The sequence below is a fragment of the Gorilla gorilla genome, chromosome 10, assembly GCF_029281585.2.
Source record: "Gorilla gorilla gorilla isolate KB3781 chromosome 10, NHGRI_mGorGor1-v2.1_pri, whole genome shotgun sequence".
NCBI lineage: Eukaryota > Metazoa > Chordata > Mammalia > Primates > Hominidae > Gorilla > Gorilla gorilla.
This window is the reverse complement of record NC_073234.2, coordinates 44333260-44349788: the sequence shown is the minus strand read 5'-3', so window position 1 is coordinate 44349788 and position 16529 is coordinate 44333260. Positions and strand designations below refer to the sequence as shown.

Sequence of the window (16529 nt, the reverse complement as noted above, 5' to 3'; positions counted from 1 at the left end):
CCTCCTTTTCCCGCCCCCCACTATACAGCTGTCATTCCAAAGTGGCCCCAAGTCAGGCTGTAGGAAGATAGAATTTTCACTAGAATGAAAGGACTGCAGGAAGTGGCCTCTGGCTCTGTGGCCGTGTCCTTACACTGCCTTGGGAAATCTATGTGTTGATGTTTTATCAGTGCAATTCAGGGGCATAACCAAGGCCCCTGCACCAGGCTAAGATAAGGAGCCTGAGGATTTCACTGGCTGTTCCATTAGGGTACAGAACCCCCCTTAGGATGGCGGGTGATAGTTGACATCATAGATTAATAAAAGACATCCATACCCATGCATACCACATGTAAGTGCCTTACACATTCTGGGGACTGTTAAGTCAGAGCTGCAGGAGCTGGTAACAGGCACTTTAGAGAGGAGTCGGAGATAAATGTTTTCCCTTTATAATAACTAAGGCAGCCAGTTAACGGTGAAGATATCTGCTCCTCTCTTTCTTGGCCTCGGTAGTAACTTCCCTGTCCACACTCCATCCTAGCTGGATCAAGTTCTGTTTGCTTGTCCACAGCCCTGCTAAACTGTAAACTCTGTGTATGAGTCATCATTTCATCCCCAGGATCTGTCACAGAACCCAGGCTCAGCATTTGGAGACACAAAAATGGTATAGGGTCATAGATTTGTCCTCCTCTGTGGCTGGGTCTCCGCACAGCCTTGATCCCCACCTCCTTCTCTAAATAAGTAGGGTTAGATTCAGGAATGAATATCTCCCAGGCCCATCCTAGTAATACAAGTCATTCTGAATATATTTTTTCTTTTTCTTTTTCTTTTTTTATTGTTTTTTTGTTTGTTTGTTTTGTTTCGAGACAGAGTTTTTTGCTCTTGTTGCCCAGGCTGGAGTGCAGTGGCGTGATCTCGGCTCACTGCAACCCCCGCCTCCTGGGTTCAAACGAGTCTCCTGCCTCAGCCTCCCAACTAGCTGGAATTACAGGCATGCACCACCATGCCCGGCTAATTTTTGTATTTTTAGTAGAGATGGGGTTTCACCATGTTGGTCAGGCTGGTCTCGACCTCCTGACCTCGTGATCCACCCGCCTCGGCCTCCCAAAGTGCTGGGATTACAGGCGTGAGCCACCGGGCCCGGCCTGTTTTTTCTTTATCTAAAACTGGTCTGTAAAAATCTTTGTGTGTTAGAAACCATCTTCCAAATTAGTGTATTTATTTTAATCACTAAATAAATCTGATACTCATTGTGCAAAGCACTGTGTAAGGCACTGTTCAGGAAATAGATATATACAAAAAGATATGTAAAGTTATTTACATTTAAATATGAAGTGTGTGTATCATAAGTATGTGTGTATTTACCATGTAGCTGGAGGAGTCAAGGAACAGAAAAACCCACTAACCAAACAAGTAAACACACACACCACATCATTCATATGCAAAAATCCTTTATTGTTGAGGAGTAGAGAGAGACATTATATTTTTAATGTAGGACACTACAGGAACTCTAGGGTATTCTACAGTCAATGCCCATTGGGATTGGGGATATTCACTATGAAGTTTCCACACCAGGGTCAGGTAGAAAAGATAGAGAAGGAGTCAAAGCACAAGAATGTTACAAGAACAGGGAAGAGAAAGGGTAACAGGAGTGTGCGCACCTGGGGATTGGGACAGGGAAAGAGGTCTTCCTGATGCAGTCCAGGAGTCCGGAAGTGGAGTACTGAGGACAAAAAAAAAAAAAAAAAACCACACTGAAATCACATCTTATGTCCTGTAAAAAAGTCCCACTGAAAACCTGCTGGGGCAGCAGGAGAGAAGGGGAGAGGTGTCTGTGAGAGAGGAAAGAACAAGAGTCTTGACCCTCAGCCTGCCCTCCAGGCTCTGGGCCTGAGGATGGAACTCTCCTAGCCGCAGGTACTTGCACCTTCCCAGCTGCCATATTTACATTCTCTATACACCTGTGTGCATGGCCAGTGGGGCCCATGTGGACCAAAGATGTAGGAACCAAGTTCATGCCATCCTAGCACCGCCATGAGCCGGACATACACACAGCCCTGCCCAAGGTGCCCTACTATGAATGTCCCCCCTGCCTTATCCAGTTCCTCCTCTTCCCAGAAACCTCCCAGAGGAAGCACAGGCCCAGGGATTACTTACAGTTTCACATGAATGAAATCAGATGATACAATGATCTGTGTTGATCCATCTCATCTAATCTTTAAATGCCAGCTCCCAGAAACCTTATGTCCTATTCTGCCTGACACCTAACAGGTTGGGAATGCTCCCTCAGTGGTAAGATTATGAAGGCTGCAATTATGGGTCCCTCTGAAAGAGCCTGGATGCACAAACAAGCATTAAAAGTAGATTTCCACAATGCACTTGTTTTTGCCATTTGTATAAAATACTATAGCAAAATTGCACTGTAATTATCTTTATGGCCAGTGCATAACGCTGGAGGAGAGTATGTCATCCAGATATAGCTGCTCGTATAATTATCTGGCCGTCGGCAGGACTGAAATAACCATCTAATGAGAGCAAAATGATACAGTAACTACCACGTAATCAGCAAGTTACAGTTATTATAGCTCTTTGTGCCCTCTCACCCAACACTAAATGGGGGGCCAGACTCAGTCTCTGGTCCCAGGAATCCATGCACAGGCAGCATCATCAAGCACCAGCTCCTTGGGTCTTGGGCGTGCCACCTTGAGACCAGTGAGTATGGGTAACAGGGACACAGGGAGAAAAGCAGGAGGCTCTCCATGATTACGAGCCTTCCCAATCCCTCTCCCTCTCCTTTTCACTCCCTCCACCCCAATTCTTTGGAAGCTAGTGAAAAGAAAGCCATTGGTGGAGCTGCTCTTGCTGTGTGTGGGAAGACAGTGTCAAGGCGGAAGGTTCGTGTTTTGACTAGACACTTCCCTGGGGGACTCTTACACTCGCATACCAAGTGAGGAATCTGTCAGCCCACTCAGGCCTGGGGTCCAGACAGAGCCAGTCAGGGGAAACATTAGGACATCCCCCATACCTCCCAAACTGGGACAATTATCATAAAATTGGCACACAGCACTGTGCACCCGGCACTGTTCTGAACACTTTACCTATACTCAATCCTCAAAACCACAACCCTGTGAGATATTATTATCACTTTCATTTTTCAGATGAGGAAACTGAAGCACAGGAGGGTATGTACCTTGGCCAAAAAGATACAGAGAGTGGCAGATCCAGGATTCACATTCAGGCCATGCTCTTATTCATTATGCTAAAGAGAGATTCAGATATGGTTTCCTGCTAATCCCCATTAGATTTCAGAGTTCCTTGCATTTCTTCCTGAATCATCCTTGTGTATGACTACCCTCTGGACCCCGTAACCCAGGATTCTGAGTGATCTGAAAGGCTCAGCCTGCCTGGGAGGCAAATGCTTGCCTGTGAATTGGTTGTGGTATTTGTAATTACCAGATAATAATTTCTCCATCTTTTTGCATAGATTACAAAAGAATGAAGTCCAAACAACAGAAATTGCCCATCGGGGAAGCCCCTCTCTCCTCATCTCCCAACACTCACTCCTGCTCAATAGTCAGCTGCCGTCCATGATCCAGAGGAAAGAGATGAAAGACGGGGGATGTGTACAAACACACATGCCTCTAAGTGTCTTTGTGTTTGGTCGACAGTGTGCTGGGCACTGGCAATGTATTTCAGGGCAAATCTATGAGCTTTAATACCTGTAGCATGGGAGGAAATGCACAGCTGGCAACCCCCACAGCCCCCTCCCCAGTCCCCTCTCCCCTCTCTAATGAACAATCCTTACCTTATTCTGCTCTCGGGGGATACTTGAGGATGCCAAAGCTGGGGACGTTCTCTTGATTCACATCCGTAGGAGAGTCTAGGGTAAAGTGAACAGTGTAAGTAAGAGGGATCTTTCTGAACGTGAACTACACCCTGATCCAACAGCAAAGGGCTGGCTATGAAGGGCAGTGTTCAAAGACAGAGTTGGGAGACTGGGGAGGAAGCAGAGTCTCCCTATCCTTCCTCCCAGCTGCAACAGGACTACCTTATAAAGGTCTCAGTTCCTCTGTTCCCAGGGAAGGCTTTCCTTTGGATCCAAGCTGATTGGGATGAATGGGTCGAGGAACCCTCACTGAAGGTAAGAAAGGTCCTGTCTTTCCCTCTGGTGACAAATATGAGGCACGTGACTTCTGTCATACTCTGCCAGTACCCTAAGCCCTTCCACTGTACCTCCACACACTCCTACCTGGCTGGACGCTCCTCTTGCCCATAAGTCCCACAAAGAAGTCATGCATGTCACCTGCAGAAAAGGGCCAACATTGTCAGCAGTGATGATGAGAAAGTGAAGCATCTCCCCAGACATGGGTCAACACTTCTGAGACTGGGTTTCTGGTCTCTGTTCCTTTTTCTTGTCAAAGCATGACTCCTCACAGTTAGCAAGTGCCTCCCCTAAACCCACTCTCTCTGCCCACCTTTCCTTCCTCCACATTTCAAGAATTTTCTGCTCTAGCAGGTGCCTGATTTGGAATTTTCAGGGCCACGAAGAGATCCCCTTGTTTTCCAAGGACCAGCCAGCAGAGGGAGAGCCCACCATGCCCCACACACCAGCTTCCTCCTAGTTCTGGATGGCCTCTCCCTTTCAGGAAAGGTTGGCTGAGCACTGGGAGCTGGCATATTGTTTGTACCAGGTGAGAAGGGGCTGGACAAAATGGCCCCTGGGCCCAATGCCCCACAGAGCTCTGGGCAAGTGGCAAGAGATAGGGAGGGAGAAGAGGGTACTTACGTTTCTCGGGAGATGTTGATTCCTTAGGATCTGTGAAACCAAGAACAGATGTCTAAATGGGGAGTGAAGTTGGAAAGTGATGAGAGCGGGGTTCAGATCACAACCCTCACCGATTCACTAAGCTATCCCCCATCTCTCTCCCATCTGAAAGGATCTCCCAGGCCTCTTATCTTCAGAATCCTGCCCCTCATTCCCCTCTCCCCTAGGGCCGCCTCCTACCTGTGCTAGCCTGGCTCAGGGCTTTGAGCAATCCCTCCAGAGATGAGTGGCTTTTGAAGAGTCTCTGGAGCAGCTGGTAGAGATCCGGATCCCTCTAGGGAAGAAACAAAGAGGGCTGAGGCAGGAGGCTCCCACCCGGACCCACTCATCCTTTTCCCACAAGAAACAGCCTCTTCCTGAGCCCATCCTGAATCCGACACCCTATTTCTTTCAGAGTTTCCTCTGGTTCACACTGGACGAGAAGTAGGTGCTCCAGGAGTGACCTGTGGACCAACAGCAACACCAGCACTACACAGAGCCTGTTAGAAATGCAGGTTCTTTTTCCTACCCCAGACCTCCTGAGACAGAATCTGCATTTTAAGCAGCCCCCCAGGTGATTCACATGCATGGTGAGGTTGGAGGCACACATCTGCACCTGTGATTCCCCCACTCTGCACGATGTCCATGGATGTTTCTCTCCCTGTTTTCCACCGCCTCTTTCTCTATTCTCCATAGCTTTCCGCCTCTAGTTTTCTCTCCCTCTCCCTTTTGGCCCTAGGTCTAGAATTCCAGGAAGGCAACATGCTCAGAAGGCACGTCTTCTTCTCTCCACAACTGAATCCCAAGTTCTAGAGCTGTTGCCCAGCACGGGCTCTTGATTGTCCCTGTGATTTTTTTTTTTTTTTTAGCAACTTGCGTACAGCAGGGTGGTGGGCACACACCACACAGCCAGTTAATTGCAGCTGCAGAGAGACAATAACAATGATCATGGCTGGAGATTTTCATCCCAAATCTCAAGTCTCGGCAGTGCCTCTCTTTCCAGAACCCAGGCATCCTTCGGCTGTTGTGCACACACAGAAGTGCATTTACACAGAACACACCCCCACACATACCAACCCAGTTGCCTAGGCACACCTATGTACTACCCTCTTCCTGCCCCAATTTCCCTCATCCTCACAGACTCTCAAGGAGAAGGGGTAGGATGGCAATCCCTCTCATTCATTGACCAAGAGGGGCAGAGGGGACATCTCATTGGCCAAGATCTTGAAACAAGTTTGTCTCAGAAGAACTCAGATACTCTAACTATCCTGGGCTGGAACTTTGTGGCTCCAAAGGGTGTCCAGCCCATACTTGGCACTCCCCTGGGTGTTTTTTTTTAACGGTTCTGGCCTTTTGGATATGGCACAACTGCTGCCACCTGCAAGGCTGCCCTGGTGATAACTCCCTTGGCCCAGCATGTGGTGTTCAGGCAGCCACTTTTCCCAAATTGTCGAATACTCTGCCCACCTCCTGTAATGAGATGCTAAACAGATTTGAGCTGAAGAGGCAGTTAAACTTCACACATTGAATTTGTAATAAGTCCCACCCGCAATCATCTTAAAAGCATTTGTACCGATGTAATTGCTGTCATTTCAAAACCTTGAAAAGACTTCCTCCCTATCCTCCCCCTGTACCCCTACCCTGACAATTCCTATTCTTTTTCGTAAAGGAACTGTGGAAATCGAGGCTCAATCTGGTTTTTTTGCTGTTGTTGTTTTCCTATCCTGACTAAGCAGAGGATAGAGGCGGGCAAGGGAGAAAAGAGAAGAAGGAAGGGGTTGGGATCTTAGAAGCACCTGAGGTTACTGGGGGTGGATGAGCAAAAGATAAGGGAATTTATCTGCATTTTGAAAATAAAACAATACACATAACTGATAGGTAAAATAGCACACAAATAGCCATTTGGGAAAGAAATTCTGACTGTTTCATACCATCCAGGAAATAGAAGAGATCTGTCCCTTGCAAAGGGACCTGAGGTAGACCATAGAGAGCCTTAGACCACCCTAGCTCACCCTCACAGTACCATCCAATCACCAAGTCTCCCATCAATCAACCCACCAAACAACATATTTGTAGGGCACCTTTTATGTACAAGGTGTCAAAGACATGCAGAGATACAGAGACACAAACACACCTGGAGACAGTGGGAACATGAAAGGACCAGAGAAACAAAGAAATCCAAAGGGAGGCAAAATGCCCTCTGACGGACAACCCACCCACCCCAGTTTCCTCACTACAGATGTCCAGACAGGCAGAGTCCCAAGTTCCCGTGATGTCCCCAGTACTCTGCCAGGGGAGACTTACCTTGCTGCGGCCCCCGCCAGGAACCACCTCCTCCTGTGGCTCCTTACAGACAGCCCCAAAGCTCTGAGCTAGGCTGAAGGCCAGGATGGCTGTGAATAGCAGCATGATCCTCATGGTGCCTGAGAGAGCAAAGGGACAGGACTCAGGTAAAGGAGAGAAGAGGAAGATACAGCATGGGTGAAGACACAAGAGACATTCATTACCAGCAGCTTGGCTTGACCCTGCTTCCCCAGCCCCCAACTCCACTGTCCAAGCCCTGGTCTGGAGAGAGGGTGGAAAGTATTTCTGAGAAGGGGGTACAGCCCTTGGGCTTAGTTTCCCGGCTCCCCCATCAGATATCTCCCCAGGAGATGTGCAATGCTATAGTGGTGCCAGGGGGACTCTAGCTCCCAAGAAAGATGATAGATTTGTAGGACATGGATTGGTCTGTTTCCTCAGTCCGCTGGAGGAGGGATCCTGGATGCTATTTTCCAGTACTAATAATCCCAAGACTTAGGCAAAAACTTTCTGGTATGAAAGAATGAGTCTGTAGCCACAGGCTCCAAACACCAACCAGCTCTCGGCCCTACAGGTGCTTTGTGCTCACCTTCCCAGTCCCCTGCTCCCCTATCAGAGGCTGCCATCTGCTTTATTCCCTCCTGACGCTGGCTCCTGTCCCCTGGTGCCAGCTCTGGTCCATCCAGCATTCTCCCACTCGCCTACCTGTGGAGCAGCTCTGTGCTGGGGGCTGGGTGGTCTGGCAGGATCAAGGAACTGGCTAGGACCGCTGCCTGCTCCCCTCACACACTGGTGCTGCCGGTGCTCCTGCAAAGAGAGAAACCGAGTGGAGGGGATCTAGGAAGGCTGCAGTCACTCAGTCCCAGCTCCCTGATAAAGGCTCTGGGAGGGTCTAGGGGAGCTGAGGGGAGGGGCTGAGAGTCACCAATCCCAGGGTGGCTGGAGGGGAGGCGGGGAGGCTGTAGGGGGGAGGAGGATGCAGACAGTAGCCACACACCCAGACACACACATACCCCACAGACCCAGCAGTGAGACCATTTCCTAACAGCACCCGAGCTGGCTGCTGTGTATGGTTTGTGTACAGTTTGACACTGCTGGGGCTTAGAGGACAATACCCCAAAATGAAGGCCTCAATAGCCGCCTCAGAAGCAGAAGTTTTTCTCTGACCCTCTCTTGTCCTCTCGTCACTCGGTTCCATTCTCCCCCAAGACCAGCTATAAAAACCAGAACCCCTTTGCCCCAAAGCCAGCCATAAAACCTAAAATTACTCTATGTAAAAACTGGCCAAAAAAATTATCTGACCGGCCGAGTGCAGTGGCTCATGCCTGTAATCCCAGCACTTTGGGAGGCCGAGGCGGGCGGATCACGAGGTCAAGAGATCGAGACCATCCTGGCCAACATGGTGAAATGCTGTCTCTACTAAAAATACAAAAATTAGCTGGGCATGGTGGCGCGTGCCTGTAATCCCAGCTACTCGGGAGGCTGAGCCGAGATTGCACCACTGCACTCCAGCCTGGTGGCAGAGCAAGACTCCATCTAAAAAAAAAAAAATTCAGAAAAGATGACACTCACCCCTTTTTTGGGGTCTCCTACTTTTGTTGTGGAGTTTCACGAGTCATGGGCAGATTCTTCTCAGGTCTAAAGCTCTGCTCTCTTCTACACTACATTACCTAATCTCTTTGGTTTTTGAGGATGCCAAAAATAAATTACTTTGTATTATTTAAAAAACTAGACATATAGCTAGTCATAAATAATAACTAGATAAAAAATACAGTTTTAGAGATGACTTATGACAGTTATTCACAAAAAAGTATTACTACTATACAGGGCTACTTATTTCTTCGTGCATTTAAATTTTTAAAAACATGGTCTGGGGCACCTAAAGACAGTGAAAGCACTCACCGTTGAGGATGAAACTCCCATTAAAAATAGGCTAAGCACGCCAGGCACGGTGGCTCACGCCTGTAATCCCAGCACTTTGGGAGGCCGAGGTGGGCGGATCACTTGGGGTCAGAAGTTCGAGACCAGCCTGGGCAACATGTTGAAACCCCATCTCTACTAAAAATACAAAAAATTAGCTGAGCATAGTGGCGGGTGCCTGTAATCCCAGCTACTTGGGAGGCTGAGGCAGGAGAATCGCTTGAACCCACGAGACAGAGATTGCATTGAGCCGAGATCACGCCATTGCACTCCAGCCTGGGCAACAGAGCAAGACTCCACCTCAAAAAAAAAAAAAAAAAAAAAAAGACTAAGCACAGAGTGGGCTAATCGGCACTGGGCTGCCTGCCAGCCTTGAGGGAGCATCTTTACAGTGGAGCACTCGATAAAAATGCCACACGTCTCGGCCCATGACATTTCCCTCTTTTGGGGGGCCTAGGATTCAATATAAAAATGAGATCCTTGATTAGGGGGGATCTGTATTCTGCCTTCCAGCTATGCCTGCTTTACCCATTTAAATATGAGGCCCTAAAACCTATGTTTTCTTCCCCCTTTTTATTAAAGGGCTCCACCCTAAAGGCAATAATCTAATTAAAAAACAAGCTAGTTAAAAAGCCCAAAATACAACTTTCTAAAAAAAAAAAAAAAAAAAAAAAGGCCGGGCACAGTGGCTCACGCCTGTAATCCTAGCACTTTGGGAGGCCGAGGCAGGTGGATCACAAGGTCAGGAATTTGAGACCAGCCTGACCAACAAGGTGAAACCCTGTCTCTACTAAAAATACAAAAATTAGCTGGGTGTGGTGGCACACCCCTGTAATCCCAGCCACTCAGGAGGCTGAGGCAGGAGAATGGCTTGAACCCAGGGGGCGGAGGTTTCAGTGAGCCAAGGTCACGCCACTGCACTCCAGCCTGTTGACAGAGAGACTCCAGCTCAAAAAAAAAAAAAAAAAAATTATCTGACCTACGTTATTTGACTTAGGTCATAAAACCTCCATTCCAGAGAGGGTCCTGCCCCACACCCAGAAGGAAGGAATGAGAGAGGCTAGGAGGAATCTCAACAGACAGGCCTTGCTGGGTTTCACCACTCAGTCTGTTAACATTAGATCATGCCCTTTCTGTCCAGTCATATTTCTACACAGCTGTCCATACTTTGTTAAATCTAAACATAAAAATAGACAATTTCCCCTATAGCTTCAAGGCTTCATTCTAAAGGCTCCCATTCGTATTTAATAAATTTGTATGCCTTTTTCCCTATTAATCTGCTTCATGTCAGTGATTTTCACTGAAACTTTAGGGGACCAAGACCACAGTTTGGCATCACAAATAAGACCACCAAAGATATTGTGCTTTTCTGGAAGCCACAGAGAAGGAAATACAGGAACCTGGCAAGCCAGCAGAGGAGTGAGAATTTCCTGCCAGACTCCCAGTTTTCCAGTTTTCCTCTCTCTCTCTGTGGACTCTGGATGAGTGGACAGTAAAAATCATTGTTTCCCTTTTCCTTTCCAAATGTAAGATTAATGAGAGAACAGGTTTTGTGTGTGACTAACCTTGGTATAGTGAGTCTGATATATTTTTTAGTACTTTGTGGTATAAGTATTCATATTGTTTGACCTCATTCCCTTCAGAAATAGCTTTTTTGTTGTTGCCGTTTTCCTTCGTTTTTGTCTTGTCTTTTGGTGTTCTGTCATAAGGAGGGGTACCCTAGGGTAGAACAGGCCTGCAACCCACTGTTTGAACTGGCCCTGCAAACTGGTCAGTTTCGTGGTTCTGGTTATGCTGACTTCTGTTATGACAAACTTTGCTGCCAGTCCCTGAAATAAAAACAGGGTGAGAGGTTTCCCTCTTGTCTCATGTCCTTGAGAGCATGACGTGACTAGACGGGGATATTCCCGCTTGGTCTCCACCATCCAAAGGATGTGATTTTTCAGGTAACATCACAGCCAGTATGAAAAGATTGGGAGCCCAACACATGTCTTTTCAAACATTCCAAGCTCCTAGGGGAGTTTTGTCTTACAAGGTCTCATCCCTCCTGGGCTTCTGTTTTCTTTGACATAAAGAAACCTTTGGATTAAGTTGCTATTGGAATTAAATACCCCATTAAAAATTCTAATTGTCAATGGCCAAAAGATAAATCCTTTAGACTAAAATTCCTAAATTTAAAAAAATTACTTGTTCTAAAGAATTGATAGATCAAATTAAAAGGACACATAATAGTGTCACAGCTATCCTTAAAAATTGTCTTGATTAAATTAAAGCACAAAAACCTGACCTAAAACAATTACACTCAAACTGCCACTTTGGATTCCATACAAAATTAACAATGGAGGCTGCTCCATTTTACAGTTTAATAATTAAAATTCCCACCGTGGCTTAGGGTTTCCTTCCTAATCAGAAATCAGTCCTTTTTGGCTTAATATTTATGTGACTTTTAAAACATCAGCATTTGTCCCAACTAAAATCTGGTAACAAGAGATTTAAGGTGAGTCGCAGTGGCTCACACCTGTAATCCTATCACTTGGGAGGCTGAGACCGGCAGATCACTTCAGCCCAGAAGTTGCCCGGACTTGAGACCAGCCTGGGTAACAGGGCAAAACCCCATCTCTACAAAAAGTTTTAAAGGCGGAGAGAGAGAAATTTAAAAGAATTTTTGTTAAAGAGCTCCATGGTTAGAAGTCAGCTTAATTAAAAGCTAATATTCAAGCTACGTGTATATTTTTAAAGCCTTCCTGTGTTTTCTCTTTAAATCCTATTTTAAAAAATTTTGTTCGGTAGACTAAAATCTTTTTTTTTAAATGTGTTTGATGTCTCTATTCACTTCCTTTCTTAAAAACTATCCTCCCATTTACTTTTACTCCACCCTATTCCTCCTTCCTCTTTGCCATCTTCAATACCACATTTTTTAAAAATCTAGAAAAGACTTCTAATGACTTAGACTCCTTAAAAAACTCAGAAAAGGCCAGGTGCAGTGGCTCATGCCTGTTATCCCAGCACTTTGGGAGGCCAAGGTGAGCGGATCACCTGAGGTTGGGAGTTCGAGATCAGCCTGGCCAGCATGGTGAAACCCGGTCTCTACTAAAAATACAAAAATTAGCTGGGCCTGGTGGCACACAGCTGTAATCCCCACTACTCAGGAGGTTGAGGTAGGAGAATCACTTGAACCCGGGAGGCAGAGGTTGCAGTGAGCGGAGATCGTGCCACTGCACTCCAGCCTGGGTGACAGATCGAGACTCTGGGTGACAGAGCAAGACTCCGTCTCAAAACAAAAACAACAACAACAACAAAAACTCCATTTGTAAAGGCATCTCCCTCTCTACACCCAAACCTCCAAAACCTTTTAGAATAGAAAAGACAATGGCTTAAAATTTAGATAACTTTACCTTTATTTAGATCTAAATTCTATGCCTTTGAAATATACATTTTCTACCTTATTTCATCTAAAAGTCATGTCTTAGAGATACAAGTTTAGATTTGCCTAGTTAATAATTAAGACATAAAACAGATAATTTAAAAATTGATAGTCTGAAGTTGGGGAAAACTACCTAGAAACTGACAAATAAAAAATCTGGTCTGGCATAGTGCCTCATGCCTGTAATTCCAACACTTTGGGAGGTCAAGTCAGGAAAATTGCTTGAGCCCAGGAGTTCAAGACCAGCCTGGGCAAGATGGTAAAACTCCCCATATCTACAAAAAATACATGAATTAGCCAGGCATGGTGCCATGTGCCTGTAGTCCCAGCTAGCCAGTCAGGTGGAAGGATTGCTTGAGCCTTGGAGGTCGAGGCTGCAGTGAGCTGTGATGGCACCACTGCACTCCAGCCTAGGTGACAGAAGGAGAACCTGTCTCATTAAAAAAAAAAAAAAAGTATAAATCTATAAGCTCTACTTCTGTTTATGTGTCTATATATTTATATGTGCCTGTGTATGTAATGTTCCATTATCAAAATATATAAAAGAGCTCTAATTAATTCAGTTAAAAAAGTGCTTAAATCAAATATTTTATTAAAAAATAAAAACTTTAACTCAAATGTCTGTTTAATTCACATTACTTTGTAAACCAAAAGTAAAATCCTAAAGCTCCCTAACCATCTGAATGGACCACTCCTCACAGCCAAGTGTGTTCTAAAATTAACCTGAAAACTAGGTCAGGCCATGATGGGAAGGGGGAACCAGACCCTCCTCCCTTCTGGAATTAATGATAGAACAGACGTAGTCTGATAAGAAACATACATTCATTTATTCATATATTTTTATTTATTTATTTTTTGAGACAAAAATGCCTCTTACTAAATAACTGATTACTCATATCATATAGAGGCCTGGCTTTGGTGGAAGCCCATCTGCAACACACTGCCTAAAATTAGACACTAATTACTAATTAGACAACTAATAACTATTTAACTAGACTGGCCTATTCTCAGGACTAAGAGACTAGTTCCATGGCTTATAAGACAATTCACCAACTCAATTTCTGGACTATAAAATTTCTTTAAAATTTTTCACACCGAGGAATGCTGGGCCTCAGAAGACAATACCCTAAAATGAAGGCCTCAGTAGCAGCCGCAGAAGCAGAAGTTTTTCTCTGACCCTCTCCTGTCCTCCTGTTGCTGGGTCCCATTCTCCCCCAAAGCCAGCTATAAAAACCAGGACCTCTTTTCCCCAAAGCCAGCCATAAAACCTAAAATTACTGTATGTAAAAACTGGCCATAAAAAATTATCTGACCTACCTTATTTGACTTAGGTCCTAAGATCTCCCCATTCCAGAGAGGGTCCTGCCCCATACCCAGAAGGAAGGAATGAGAGAGGCCAGGAGGAATCTCAACAGGCCTTCCTGGGTTTCCCCACTCAGTCTGTTAACATTAGAGCATGTCCTTCTGTCCAGTCATATTTCTACACAGCTGTCCATACTTTGTAAAACATAAACATAAAATTGGCGATTTCAGGCTGGGCGCGGTGGCTCACGCCTGTAATCCCAGCACTCTGGGAGGCCGAGGCGGGCGGATCACAAGGTCAGGAGTTCAAGACCAGCCTGGCCAGCATGGTGAAACCCTGTCTCTACTAAAAAATACAAAAAATTAGCCGGACGTGGTGGTGCGTGCCTGTAGTCACAGCTGCTCAGGAGGATGAGGCAGGAGAATTGCTTGAACCCAGCAGACGGAGGTTGCAGTGAGCCGAGATCATGCCACTGCACTCTAGCCTGGGAGACACAGTGAGACTCCATCTCCAAAAAAATAAATAAATAACTGGCAATTTCCCCTATATCTTTGGGTCTTCATTCTAAAGGTGCTCATATATACATATTAAATAAATTTATCTACCTTTTCTCCTATAAATCAATTAGTCTCATGTCAGTGATTTTCAGCAAACTTTTAGGAGGCCAAGTGTCTTGGCCCTCACAACACCAATTCCCATGCCTGAGTCCAGCTCAGTAGATGTGGACCCTGGGCCTCTTTCCCCACCTTGTTCATCCACCAGCTCCTTGCCCTTTAACCTTCAGGCCTGACTTCTGGGCTAAAACAGTTTCAGGCAGGCGCCCCTCCCCACCTAGGACAACCAGACTCAGGCCCCTGAAGGTTAGAAGGTCAGTTTAGCATCCCTCCAGTCCTCTCCTTTCCCCCTCCCAGAGGGAGCTGCGCCATTACATTGGTCCTCAAGAGTGTCACACCCCTCCTCTGCTGTTGGGCAAAGAAAGCTCCAGTGTCGGCCTTCCTCCACTCCTCACCAGTGGTCATGATGCCTCTCCCACCTCAATCCTTCTTGAACCCTGAATCAGCTGGACTTAGCTTCATCCTTCTAGAGTTCTTTTATACCTCCTGATGTAATCTCACAGAGGATGAACAGAACTCGATAGCTGTGCCACCCCTGCCCCCTCCCCGGCCTTGATTTTTTTTTTTTTTTTTTTTTTTTTTGGAGACAGAGTCTCACACTGTTGCCCAGGTTGGAGTGCAATCGTTCAATCTCGGCTCACCGCAACCTCTGCCTCCCGGGTTCATGCAATTCTTCTGCCTCAGCCTCCCAAGTAGCTGGGATTACAGGTGCACACCACCATACCTGGCTAATTTTTTTGTATTTTTAGTAGAGACGGGGTTTCACTATGTTGGCCAGACTGGTCTCGAACTCCTGACCTCATGGTCCGCCCGCCTCAGCCTCCCAAAGTGTTGGGATTACAGGCATGAGCCACTGCCCCCGGCCTTGATCTCTTAATTGCTTCCTTTTTTCCTCAGAGTTACATTTTCCCCACTCTAATCTGTCTCCCTGCAGTTCAGGCATCTTCTTCTCTGACCTTTCAAGCCTCTTGTTCACACCACACACAGATGAGGTAGATTATCTGCTTATTTCTCACCCAAGGGAGAGAGCTCCAGGGGAGAGTCAGAACCAGGATCAGAGCCGAGAGCCAGAGCCAGATGCTGCTGCTGAATGAGACAGCAGAGATGCAAAAGCAAAGCCAGAGCCATCCGTCAGCCCAGTATTTGTAATGGGTGCAGGGTCTGAATGTTTGCAGGGTGCTTTGGCGTGGAGCAGTCCAACTGGTTTTCATCACCATGACCATGTAAGTAGGGAATATTCTGATTTTCCAGATGAGAAAACAGGCCCAGAAGGTTCAGTCACTTGCTCCAGTACATATGGCTACTAATCAGTGAAGAACAGCCTCAAATCCAGGTTTGTCTCACCCCAGGTCTCCCACTCTTTTTACTGCACTGGCATAAACTTTGACCTGTGAGGGAACAGTTAACTGTCCCAGACGGAATGGGTGGCCCCCCTCTCCAAGAGACTTGAAGATTTGGGACCTTCTACTCTTCTACATTTTGAGTTTGGGAGAGAACCGTATCTTTATCTCATATTTACTACAAAAACAATCTGTGCAACAAAGCCTTCCCCAATCACCCTATTTAAAATTATCACCACCCCAAAACTCCATATACCTCACTCCCATTTTTCCCTTCATGAACTTATTACATCCACTATGCTAAGTATTTTACTTATTGTCTTTCTATCACCACTCCCACCCAGGAATATAAGTGTCATGATGACAAAAATTTTTGTCTGCTTTGTTTGCTACTGTATCCCTCACTTTATAATGTTTGACATATAATAGGTGCTCAATAAAAATGTATTTACAAGGCTGGACATGGTGGCTCATGCCCATACTCCCAGCACTTTAGGAGGGTGAGGTGGGAGAATTGCTTGAAGCCAGAAGTTCGAGACCAGTCTGAGCAACATAGCAAGTAAGACCCCATCTCTACAAAAACATTTTTAAAAATTAGCCAGGCATGGTGGTGCATGCCTGTGGCCCCAGCTATCCCAGAGGCTGAGGCAGGAGGATCACTTGAGCCCAGGAGGTTGAGGCTGCAGTGAGCTATAATTGCATTGCTACACTCCAGCCTGGGCAACAAAGTAAGACTCTGTCTCTTAAAAGAAGAAAAAAATGTTATTTACAAAATGAACAAGGAAGCCAGAGCCAAGTTTCTTGTATCACAGTCAAAAACATGGATCCACCATGGAACCTCTCA

General features: G+C 46.1%; 1 protein-coding gene across 2 annotated transcripts; it reads right to left on the bottom strand.

Annotated features, from left to right (window-relative positions):
* Positions 1-1425: 1425 nt before the first annotated feature.
* Positions 1426-7944, bottom strand: TAC3 (tachykinin precursor 3). Of its 2 annotated transcripts, XM_063694614.1 has the most exons (8): positions 7790-7944; positions 7088-7206; positions 4985-5078; positions 4766-4795; positions 4229-4282; positions 3785-3859; positions 3541-3698; positions 1426-1702 (listed from the first exon to the last, which is right to left on the bottom strand). In XM_063694614.1, the coding sequence occupies exons 2-6, from the start codon at positions 7199-7201 to the stop codon at positions 3786-3788; spliced, it is 366 nt and encodes a 121-aa protein (XP_063550684.1). In that variant the 5' UTR covers positions 7202-7206; positions 7790-7944; the 3' UTR covers positions 1426-1702; positions 3541-3698; position 3785. The 2 variants fall into 2 exon arrangements, with proteins under 2 accessions (XP_063550684.1, XP_004053453.1); XM_004053405.4 differs by lacking the exon at positions 3541-3698.
* Between the last annotated feature and the right edge of the window lie 8585 nt (positions 7945-16529).

Bases quoted from the DNA above. Each gene is read 5' to 3' on its own strand.
- TAC3 (XM_063694614.1), bottom strand. From the start codon at position 7,201: ATGAGGATCATGCTGCTATTCACAGCCATCCTGGCCTTCAGCCTAGCT. The intron at 4,283-4,765 runs GTAAGTACCCTC...CCTTTTCTGCAG, and splicing joins ATCAACATCTCCCGAGAAAC to GTGACATGCATGACTTCTTT. The intron at 3,860-4,228 runs GTAGGAGTGTGT...ACTTTACCCTAG, and splicing joins CAAGAGGAGCGTCCAGCCAG to ACTCTCCTACGGATGTGAAT.